A 12,333-nucleotide genomic window follows, 5' to 3' on the forward strand; every position below is an offset into this window, starting at 1 on the left:
ATATGTACAAGTTGGTGATTAATCCAATCTGCTTGTTTATAAGTTTGCTATCAATTCATGAATTGCAAAATGAGGAACCTGTTCTTTTCCTAACTCCTCTTAGGTGATCTCACACTTTTCACTCACTTGATTGGTCGGATGAAATCACTCTTAGTGATAGGTTCCATAAGAATTAGATGATCCTATTTGGTCAAACTCCTATCTTCCTTTCATTGTAGTATTTCAACAAGTTTTTAGACAACAAGCCTAATGGGAAGGGCTGCTCGATCGTATGACTATGGGTGTAGGATTCTTCTAAAAAGTGCGGGTTGACTTGGAGCCTTGGGACCTTGACTTAGCTATTATTGAAAATCGGGGATGGACTATGTACGTCTAGTGACATTTTGTACCAACATTTTGTACCAAAAACTAGGAGTGTTCATTGAATCTCAACAAAGGAAAGAACACTCTTTCAAATTTCATTCAAAGTTCTTTATTCGTTCTAACTCAAATTACAAATTAAAGATTGGCTTAACTCAAATTACAAATTAAAGATTGGCTTATGTATGACGAACAAGTTAGCCCTAGAACACTTAAATTTAGTCCTAAACAAAGAACACGTGGAATAAAGTTTAGGGTCAAGGGAGGAAGGTTTGCTTAAGCTCTAATCAAAGGTATTCTGAAAAAAAAAGTCCAAAACGAAGTCCACACCTATATTATGTAGGTCTTCTAGTCATCCCTTCTCCTTCTACTTGGTTCTTATTTGTGCTATTTGGGTGAAATCAGGACAGATATGTTGTTAGTGTAAGGAAATAAATACAAGAAACTAAAAAGCATTCAATCGTGTAGGCCATAAAACAAATTGGATGCATTCTTATACATATCTTAAGAAGCTTTCTTTTATTATACTAATCGGTGTTCGATTGTTGATAATTTTACTTGATGATTTAACGAGAACTCTTTTTATAGCTTGGAAAAAACTAACGAAAAGCACCAAAATAGTTCAAGATGATCCAAAATACACGACGAACACTACAAATCCATGAAGTGCGTATTGTTACTTTTAGGCAGAGGTTTGAGAAGGAGCATCAGGCTGCTTCTCTGGTGCTGCATCTTCAAATGCTGGTACCTCCTTGTATTCCTCATACAATCTTGACAGAACTGGAAACTTGGACTGCAAAACAATATTCAAGATCAAGAACTGATCAGCAATGAACCTGCATATTTAGAACTTAAACTTTGAATTAAATATGGGAGCCAATGAAAATTTTAAGAGAAGGAATAATACCATGTCAACATTGAATGTCTCTATGGCACGGTAGAGTTGAGGTGCCAAAAACAAGTCCGCCTGCAAATCGTAAGAAATAGTTGATTATCAAACATAAGAATTGTTCGTCAAACGAACTTGTACAAAAGAAACTCCATATAAATTACTCTTTTAATCTTATAAACTCGAGAAATAATCAATTAATTATTACAATACGGTCTATTATGATAATGAGGCGTTTCAAGTGAAGTTTGAGTAGATTTTGGCTTAAGATGTCATCCATGTTTGCTCTAGTCACTTGTTGATAAGGAAAAACGTACGTGAACTTTGCGTGCTAAGAACAATTAATATATGTGCTTGGAATTATGAGAGTAATATCGTGCTCGAGGGAAAACTTTTCTACATGTGGTTATCTAGTCTCAACCTTGACGACTTTCTTGGTATGGTGAACTAGTCGTTGACCACCACTTTCTACCCTAATCAAGGCAAAACTCATTGCAATATAATATGCTATGACATAAAGTAGTAAAAATTCCTAGAAAGCTTTCTCACATTCATATTTTGATGCTCGATCTTGGCTCAATCTCGGCCTCTTGTCGAGGCTGATGGGATTTGGGATTCAACCCAATTCCTTTGCCTTTCCCTTTCCTTTGGGTCTCGGAGTCCTTTACTTTCATTCCCATTTATTCGAGTTGGGCTTCATTTTATTGGCTTGGTTCCTTATGTTTTTCCTTCTACCTTGTTCTCAAACGCTCTAGCATCTACTCATCAAGTTTTACAATTGATCAACTAACACTCGATTAAATTAGTTATAAGTTTAGTCTTGAACTTTTCGATTCATGTTAAATAAAATTTTAAACTAATAGATTATGCAAAACTAAATAGTTACTAAACCGAACCTAAAATCAAGAATGCTTATCAACGAGATGATATATACATGAACACACGAGACAATTACTAAACTCCAAACTATGAAACTAACCAGGTAAATTTCGTCTCCAGTGGCAAATTTTCCAGCATGATCCTTTAGTAACTTCTCAAGTGCTGATAAACAAAAAAAAAAAAAAGGAGAAAATATAATTAAAAACTTTCAAAAATTACTTAAAACCCATCCAATTTCATGATATTTAGAAACATAGACGTGTACTCCGCTCATTTTGAATACGATATAATAATGTTATATTATGTAACGGCCCAGATCTATTGCTAGTAGATATTGTCTTCTTTGTGCTTTCCCTTTCGAGTTTCTCCTCAAGGCTCTAAAACGCGTCTGCTAGGAGAAGGTTTCCACACCCAAATTATGTTTTAAAAGTCGGGTTAAATTACAAAATTTAGCTCCGAAACTTTGAAAGTTTAATGATTATGATATTAGACACCGAATGAAAAGTTCACAGATTCGTTAAATACTTTTAAAAATCTGAATATAATTTAATAGATAAAACACTTAAATAGAAAAAATAATAAATAAAATAACTCAAAACTTACCTAAAAAACCTTTTCCAATGATCATATGAACCCAAGAAAGTTTGTCCTCTACACCACATTTTTCCTCAATATAATTCTGTAAATTAATATCCATAAGATTTCAAACCTTAAAAACAACGAAAACATACAATAAAAGACCATCACATCAACTAATCACTCACCTCAACAATTAGGTTTTGAAGAGGTTGTATGCTTGAAGAAACAATATTTGCAGCCTGTGGATATTCAATGTTCCATACAATAACGTCGATCAATCATTTAATAACTTATTTCGATACTAAGAGACAGTCACGTTACGATGGTGTTATTAAACAAGTTATTCAATCATACATCGATTAAGTTTTGATTAAAAAAGAATCGTTAGCAGCTCTCCTAATATATCAGAACCGAACCTTCAAATCTTAGAAAGGAAAGACATAATGTTTTGACCCGTTAAGGTATGTTCATATACAAATTTAACACGTGCAAAATACCTGGTAATTGATAGCTCTTTTATAAAGATCACTCGGCAATAGAGGATGTTGAGGATACTTCTCCTCTAAATACTGTAAAATTTCGAAACTCAAAAAACTTAAGATCGAGTAGAAGATTTATTAGATATGTTTATCATATATGGAATCTAAAGACGAACCATTATTATTGCAAAAGAGTCGGCAATGACGATATCGCCATCCACGAGAGCAGGTACAAAGCCAACGGGATTGAGCTTTAGAAAGTCTAAGCACCCCAAGAACGAGGAGGAAAGAATCAAGAAAATTAATTAGCTTCAACTTTGTTTATGACTCAAACATAAACTCAAAAGGACTAAATAATGAGAAATGATCTATAATTTGATCTCGAGATGCTACAAAACGTGAGGAAAAATGCCTCTCCTAACGTCACTTTTAAGGTGTCGGGAGAATGAAACGTCGTCGTCATGCGAGACAACTTCTCTCGATGTGCTACTTAAGGTGCATTGAGAAAAGTGAAGGAGAAGGGCGTGTGATACAAAGTAAAGGAGAGGTACATGAATGAACTGAGATCATGTGAGTGTGATTCTTAGGATAGAATGACTAAGAAAAATTGAAAAAAATTAAAAATTACTACCTATACCAACAAGATAGATTTTCATTTTTTAGTGGTTTATTCATAACGTTAAATTTGTTTTGTTTGAAACAATTTTATGTTAGGTGACCTCTTCCCCTTTCTCACTAGACTGACTCTCAGGGTCAATCTTCTTCGGAGCATGCTGCACAACCGCTCATTCATCCTAACAAACTAGTCGAATCTATCTCTCAACGATTCTTTTTTCCACTAAGAATCCCTTCTCAACCTGTCCGCCCGATCGATTTTGTAAGATTAGCTAATTCAAAGGGTGAATCTGATCCAAAGTTGTCAGAACGAATCGTTTGCTTTATCTGAAAACCCAACTACTCTATTTCTGATCCAGGAAACAGCTCTTAGAGATCTTTTTGTTCTTTAACTTTTTTACTAAAATGCATGTGAGTGAAGACAAAACATACTGATTTGTGTTGACTTTTGACTCAAAAGTCAAGATTCTATGTCAAATCTATATTTCATTGTGAACACAAATAGTTACTCAATTTAAAATATCTTCTATTTTGTACCAATTTTATTTGGGTACAACCAGTTTTTAATGAAAAAATAAAAAATAAAATAACAAAGATCTAAACTTAATTTTATTTTCATCAAACAGCTTTTGTGGTTCCCAATAATCCAACCTTTGCCGACATCGTTTATCCAAACGTTAGCAGTTTAGCTATACCTAGTTTCTGTGGACGACAACTAATTAGCTTTGGAAGAACCAACGTTGTACATACCTATTACGTGGCGTCCACACACAAACTTCCCGCCAGCAACCGCGGCCACCGCTCAAACATCTAATTAAGCCGATATTGTCTTTTTTGAACTTTTAGTTCAAACTTCCCCTCAAAATTTTTAAAACTTATCCGTTAGGGAGAAGTTTTTACACTCTTATAAATAATGTTGTCGGTTTTCTAAAACACTTCTGCTAGGGTTACACATGTTAAGGATTATTGGGAGTACGTCCCATATTGGTTAAGGAATGATCGTGGGTATGAGGCCTTTTGGGGAAGCACAAAGCAAAGCCATGAGAACTCAGGCTTAAAGTGAACGATATCATACCGAATCATTTGGACATCTGTTTAAAATTTTAAAAATATGTCTGTTAGGGAGAAGTTTCACACCGTTATAAGTAATGTTTTTCGGAATTTCACGAAACCCATTTGGTTGTTTACTCTAACTATTAAAATTGGGACAAAATTGAATCGGTACCATATTGAACCAAAACCGAGGAAGCTTCATAAGAATAAAAGGATTCGAAGCATAAGATAAAAACATACCAGGACTCAAATGCTCTCCCTTCATAAGATCAACAGCTTTGTACTCAAACCTTAGCCCTGATCATAAATTAGCCAAACAAACAGGCGAAGAACAGTAAGAACATAACCAAAAAAAAGAAGAAAACAATCCCAAAAAAGGATCAAATCAAAGACCTTTTAAGTTAAGAGCTATTCGAACACGTTGAGCACAAGTGCTGAGGTAGTACGAGTAGAGCTTCAATGGATATCCTTCACCCGCCGCCATATTCTCAACCTCTTACAACAAAACATGAAGAAGGGTTCACTTAAATACTCAACCACATGCCTATCTCCACATCAAGTCACTCATGTTTGCGTATGTAATGACGATTCTTTCTCACAATTTCACCCAACTTTATTGACCAACGTTGTCGGGTTTGACTTTTGGTTTCCTTGTCGGGATTTGACTTTGACTATTTTGGAATTGTCTAGTATCATTTGTGACCTAATTAAGACCATAATAATGTTTTAACATTTTCAAGAATTGGGTCCATGAATAAATTCTAAGATGGAATATCTACTTGAATTTCGGTTGTGTAAAGCCTAACTCGAGCGCCACCCACTTGCCTGACCCAACTCGCATATCCACCTCCATGTACTCGGTCTAGTCACAACTCACGCTTAGATATTCCCTCGACTTGGTTCCAGTTGATTTTCTAATAGGCCGAAGCACTAACTATATGGAAAGGATATTGTTAAACTATATGGAGTGCTAATTTTCACCCACAAGCAAATCGGTAAACAAAACGTTTGAATCAGATATTAGAAGACATGTTACATGCCAACGTATAGATTTCTTGATCAATTTGGACTCTAAGCTACATGGAATTCATCTATAGTAATAGTTTCCAAGCAACCATTGGCATGACACTACAAGACTCTATTGGGAAATGGTGCAGGTGCCTGATATGTTGAAACGGTGTAGGTGCTTGATATGTTGGAACGATGCAGGTGCCTGGTATGTTGGAACAAAGTGAGTGAGCTCGAGCTGTTAGGACCAAAGTTGGATCAAGCTATCCAATGAGGCCATGTAGAAAATTAGGACAATGATGCATAAGACCTGATGTAAGGTAGAGTAATTTAGAGTTTAGTAAGTTACAAGGTATTCTTGAAGATGACGCCTATGAAGGGTGTTTTGAGGTTCAGGCGTGAAAACAAGTTAAGCCCATACTTTATCGTAAATTCTAAATCGAATTAGACCGATGGCGTATTGATTTACTCTACCACCATGCACTTTTTGTGATGTATTACGTGTTCTACATTATCTATGCTTCGTAAGTACATGACTGACTAAAACTATGTAATAGACTACGAGCTATTTAATTATATGAGTACCTGAATTGCTCGTTCTAAGTCCTAATCATGCATATGCAAATTGACTAAATTATACATACAATTAAACAAGCTCAATAGGAAAATAACATCGATCACTCACCCATAGCAGAGATCACAGTATCCCTTCCTCAATGCTACCATATTGGAAGACATTAAATTAGGCATGCTTCTCAGTTTTCTTATTCTAAGGGTAATTTTGTAATTTTATAACATATGCGTCATTTTCACCCCAATTGCTCATTCGAAGTCCGAATCACTCATATTCTAACCACCTGACGTAAATTATGCTCGCATGCTAGTACGTTCTAACGATTTCTACAAGTATTATTTGCCTATAGTCACGTGGTTACTTACCGGGATGTTGCTGCCCTCGGTAGCTTGCATTTACGCTCGATGAAAACTCCAAATCTCTTAAAATTTTGGTGGTAGGAATCAAACTAAATTAAGGTTAGTATTGAAATTGGGACAAAAAGCTGCCAAACGGGTCAAAAATCATCTCACATGCCTGCCACGTGCTATCCACGTGTCCAGAGGGGATTCACGCACACGCACCTCGCAGTAAGGAAGTTGCGATAGACGCTGGACACATGTCGTCTTTTGATTGGCTCGTTCGACTTCGACGACATTAGCTCGATCCCTAAAGCACACAAATTCCTTCATTTTTTTCCCAAAGTGACACACCACAGAAGTTGATGAGGGTGTCAGATCGGGTTAGGGAAGTCCGAGTCGCACACGAGTTACTGGGTTTTCAATTTCGGGTCATGGTCCGCCAGGCTTCGAATCCAACCTAATTGGTATTTTTGTCGATTTTCCTTTATGCGAATGATAGATAAACACGTGTCCGTCCTCCGACCAGACACGCGGCTCGCCTCTCTGCCTGACACATGTCCCTACCACTGTGTGACATGCATCCTTCTTCTTCCTTATAAATATAGAGAGGTAGCGGAGTCCAAAATAAGTCAAATGTTTAACACTTACACATCTTGACAAATGACGGAATTTCCACCTCCGATCTGATTCAACTCTAACTTTCTTCAGGAATTATGAGCGTCACACTTCCTAGTTTAACATACTTAAATTTTAGAACTTAAATCCTAATAATCTTAGTGAATCTAAAATAAACCGAAGAACAAATGATTCAAGAACTTATCTCCAGATCTTCTGCATTCTTTGATGGTTTTGGATGATCCAAAGGTTCAGAGTACTCCTCAAGTTTATGAGAAAACTTTCGTGAAGGAAGTTTGATCGAAATTGGACCTCTCATGGTCGGGACGGAGTTGGTGACGGTTACTATTCTCTCCCGTCTCTCTAGAACTTTCCCTCCTCTCTCTATCCTTTTCTTTCCCATCTCTTTCCTTTTCTGCATTTCTTTTTTTTTTCTTTATTTTTTCACTAATCTCTATTTTTTTAGGTGTTCGATTCTAAATCAGGGCACAATGGCCGAAATACCTCTTTGGGTTAACTTTTGACCATTTTTTAGGTGTTTGATTCTGAGTCCAGTTTCCGTTCTACACCACCTTCAATAAAATCTCGAAAATTTGAACGTTAAAGAAAAATTATAGTATTTTAATACCTCGTTGGGGCTTGGATGTTAGACATCTCCCCGGCCTCAATAAGAAGACAAAGCCAAGCCTATGGAAAGCCTTCAAAGGGATCAAATCCATACTAAAAATGAGAAAACCCGACAAAACTCTCATATAAATACTTGTTAAGTATTAGAGTCAGCGTGGCAAACATCGCACACGTGAACCATTTGTTCTTTTCTCTATTATACGTCATGTTCTTCGTCTCATATAATAAATTTACCTTTATTTTCACGTCATGGTCCAACATATATCGTTTTTAGATTTTGGACCTCTTGGATTTATAGTAAAAGAATCAATTTTGATATTTAAAATTATTATACAATAAGTTCTTATCCTCATTCTTGACCAGTCCAACATTTAATATTTTTTTAATATTTATTTAAAATGTTCGAAAGGATAATACAAAATTAATTAAAACACATCAAATCTTTGAGAAGAGAGAGAAAAAAAGATCGAGATGTTCGAACAGCTCGATGACTTAAAAAACTCGAACATCTCAATCCAACCTGGACGGTTTGGATTTAAGGTTATGAAAACTTTGGTTTGATTGGGTTGGGTTAGGTTCATTTGGGTTCAAAAAATATAGAACCCGAATAATTGGATTGGATCTCAGAACGTTCAAACCCGACCCGACGAAATTTAAGAGTGTCGAAGCCTAAAATTAGTATCTTGGCAAAATTCTTTGAATACAAAATATATATTATAAAAAGACCTTGACTCATCACGTATTGAATAAATCCTTTGAAAATAAATAAATAAATAAATAAATAAAACTCAACCCTAGTTAGTTGGGTGGGTTAATTTTAACCTTAAACCTTCTGATTTGGTTAGTTTAAGGTCCAATTAATACCTTGTCAAAACTAGACCTTAAAATTTAAATGCAATTACCAATAAATAAAATTTAAATAAATATACAACAAATAATTAAATATTAATTTATACATTTTAATAAAAAACTCAAAACTAATTAAATATTATTCTTTAAATAGAAATATATATAAATGAATTAATTAAATCGAAGTAATGATTGGAAACATATATTTGGCTAATCGCCGCCAATCTTACCTCAACGAATACATCACTTGGGGTCCACAATATATGTCATTTTTATCCACGTGGCATGACATGATTGGACTGTGTGCACTTGCAGGGTTGTATGATCACTAATCTCTCTCTATATAAACCATATTCTCCTAATTTCTTCAACCATATCAAAGTTTTTATCAAATAAAAAGCAGGAGAGAGAGAGAGAGAGAGAGAGATTGATGGATGGGGGAAATGAGAAGCAAAGGTCGAACGAGCACGAGGACGAACACGAGAAAGGCTGCGAAAAGAACTCGAGCGAGAAGGGTATGTATCCAGGGCCCTTCTTCACGCCTAACAATCCCCCCGTGAGAGGCCAAGTCATGAATAACATCCTTAAATCTACATCTTTGCCCCCGGGCTCGACCTCTCCGAAGAAACCCTAAATTATTTGGTCATCTACCTGTTCTCGACTTACTCCAAAGTTACATTTATCAAATGATTTGTATTATTCTTCAGTAATTTTCATATTAAATTTTAAGTTATTTCACGAGAAATATTATTTATACATTTAGATGTGTTTGTTTGAGTTATTAGACATGAAATTCGGAGTACATGAGTTTTATTGAAGGGCCAAATTGAAGAAAATTTTAATTTTTTCAACTTTTTTTTATTAAATTATATTATTATTATTAAAATAAAACCCGAATTAAAAAATGAATTAAATTCCCGTATGGAGATGGGCTTTCCACACACCAATTCGAAATCTCCCCGTTGTTGATGTTGACAACTTTGAAATGTATAATATTGCATCGATGTATGATATGCAATACTTTTTCGGACCATAAATTTTCAAAACATTTAAGATTTGGATGGTCTGAAAAGTACTCAAAGACGATATTGATAGGTATCTCGAGTTTATATATCATAAAGTGATTTAAAAGTTGAAGCTTTATTTTCTATTTGATGTATAGAAAAAAAATTTATTATTTAAGTAATGAGTTGGACTATTTAAAAGTCTAAGACTCATTCCATTCATTCAAAACAGTTGACTGGTTCACAGGTTAGACCCGGTCGAGTCTATAAAGGCGCGTGTGTAGGGTGCTAAGGTTATACATTTTCAACTGTGTGGCATTGTGAGTTTGAGATGCCCATGACCAGAGGGTAACCCAAGTTGCATATTCATTTTTCGCCAATTTTGTGGGTTCGTCGAACCTTAAGCGAGGTTTCTCTCCGCCAACCGAACATGACTTTTGTAGAATCTAAACTTATTCGGCCACACATAGAACCTGCACATGCATATTCAATAATTTGTGACCCAACTGACTTACCTCTGCACTAGGCCAAGTCATTCGGATTGACCTTGCATCTACTTGGAGCAAAGGTCTCTAGACGCAATGTCGCATCTCATTTTTCATCTTAGTTCCTGATTTAATATAGCCCACATGTCTTGATGGCATCTCAAGTCGGGGGGTGTCGTTGGCAATCATAGCTTACTCGCCATGCCATCGAGAACGAGCCTATGTATCATTTATAATACTGCGACATCTCGAACATCCATCCATTGGGTTCTATTGAGGCATTGAACCCTCCTGTATCTATGCCATATCCTTTATGGACTCCATGCCAGATAGCGGATGTATAATCCAACCTCCGACACATCGGTTGGGGTGCAATGTCGGTACACCTGTGTCGTTTGACAATGTTCTTGAAAGATCCAATTTCAAGTCGCTCGAGACACTAGTCTCGTAATGTGGCCCTCAACAAACCCTAACTCCTTTAGCTATACGGTATTGTGGAGCGTCTGTCCGATGTCCGATTGACACCAAATTTGGCGAGCCTCCATCTTTCATATGGATGGACTTAACTCTAGAGTCACATACCCTAACTCCTTCTTGAACGTTGACTTTTAGGGTTTAGGGCCAAGGCCCTACTCAGCCCTCAACAAACCCATCTTTGGCACGAGTCTAGTTATTGCCCCTATCTTGCTTATGCCTCTTTCTAGCTTTAATGCATATATTATATGGTGCGTTGGATGACTTCTCAGTCGCATCATGCGACTCGTCTATCTTGGACCTCGCATGACTGGATAGGTGCTACTTGAGAGTTGTTGCTTTGGTTGTCTCAATGAAAGGGTCACAACCTACTCTCTTCATGATATGGTTGTGATATGGGCTCACCTCTCAGCAGTCGATTTACGTTTGGTTCTTTTCCTAGTTGTCATTCGCACGCGATTCATTCCTTTAGTGCTGATTTACCTCTAGTTTATGCGCCCAAAGCTCATACAACTCTGGTTAATGCGCCCTTCATTGGTTTAGCTCTAATTCGACAGGTTCAGAGTTGATCCAACTAGTTCAAACTGGTTTAGAGTGTTTTGGTCTAAATTAAGTCGGGTTCAAGGCTTCATAAGTAAGCTTACCTTCTTTTTAAGACGCCTCAATAGCTTTTCTCACTACATTTAGGACTCCTTTTACGGTAAATTAGGTGTTTGTAGCCTTATGGATGAGTTTTAAGACCAACATTCATACATTTTGAAGGTCGTTGGTGGAGTCGACCTAGGTGTATAGGGTAGTTTGGTTAAGTTCATCGAGAAAAGTAGACTTATTAATGGATGCATATAAACTTAGTTAGATGAGCTGTTTAATGCATGGATAGTATGTACTGTGTTATGACTAAAATATTCGTGTATTATTAACCATAATTATATATGTTATTTTGTGGCCCATGTAAAACATGTTATACCGTGATATAGAAATATATGATGATCATGTGTGAATAGGATTGCCAGTCTTATGAGATATTAACATTGTGTTCAACGTGCATGTGTTATTATTGTATCATATCACAAACTATGAACTAAATAGTGTAACCTCAAGTATATCTAGACTTGTATTATACCGACTATATTCATAATATATTATTCGCATTCCTTTCTTATTTACCGATTTTGGCTGCATGAAGTTACACTATTTCATAGTAAGGTCTTGAGAGTACGTTAACAAGCTTTTCTAGTGGGCCATGTATATGTGTGGGCTATGTGTAGAGCGTCCAATTATACCAAAAAATGAAAGTAGAGCGTAAGGTCAACCATAGATACGATAATAGATGTAGTTGTCCAATTGATGGAGTGAGGAGAGACTTTGACCAAGACCAGGGAATAATATGGATGACATTTCATGGCGGCTCTTCTTTCTCAAAAATGGAATTGGTCAACGAATAATCGACAGAAGAGACACATCAATGTCTTCTGGATTTTCGATGTTTTTGTAACGGCCCA

The 12,333-nt window shown here is 36.1% G+C and overlaps 1 protein-coding gene across 1 annotated transcript; it reads right to left on the reverse strand.

Moving 5' to 3' along the window:
- Window positions 1-806: 806 nt before the first annotated feature.
- LOC111794835 (glutathione S-transferase 2) lies at window positions 807-5,407 on the reverse strand. Its single transcript, XM_023676997.2, has 9 exons — window positions 5,248-5,407; window positions 5,095-5,151; window positions 3,363-3,448; window positions 3,205-3,276; window positions 2,893-2,946; window positions 2,732-2,807; window positions 2,229-2,290; window positions 1,268-1,327; window positions 807-1,153 (listed from the first exon to the last, which is right to left on the reverse strand). The coding sequence occupies exons 1-9, from the start codon at window positions 5,336-5,338 to the stop codon at window positions 1,043-1,045; spliced, it is 669 nt and encodes a 222-aa protein (XP_023532765.2). The 5' UTR covers window positions 5,339-5,407; the 3' UTR covers window positions 807-1,042.
- Between the last annotated feature and the right edge of the window lie 6,926 nt (window positions 5,408-12,333).

Source organism: Cucurbita pepo, chromosome 5, assembly GCF_057944985.1.
Source record: "Cucurbita pepo subsp. pepo isolate OVF chromosome 5, ASM5794498v1, whole genome shotgun sequence".
In the NCBI taxonomy this organism is placed as follows: Eukaryota; Viridiplantae; Streptophyta; class Magnoliopsida; order Cucurbitales; family Cucurbitaceae; genus Cucurbita; species Cucurbita pepo.

What these genes read in the sequence shown, in the direction of transcription:
- LOC111794835 (XM_023676997.2), bottom strand. Translation starts at nt 5,338, where the DNA reads ATGGCGGCGGGTGAAGGATATCCATTGAAGCTCTACTCGTACTACCTC. An exon ending in AATAGCTCTTAACTTAAAAG is followed by an intron (nt 5,152 to 5,247) that starts GTCTTTGATTTG and finishes ATTTATGATCAG; the next exon opens with GGCTAAGGTTTGAGTACAAA. An exon ending in ACTCTTTTGCAATAATAATG is followed by an intron (nt 3,277 to 3,362) that starts GTTCGTCTTTAG and finishes GAAATTTTACAG; the next exon opens with TATTTAGAGGAGAAGTATCC.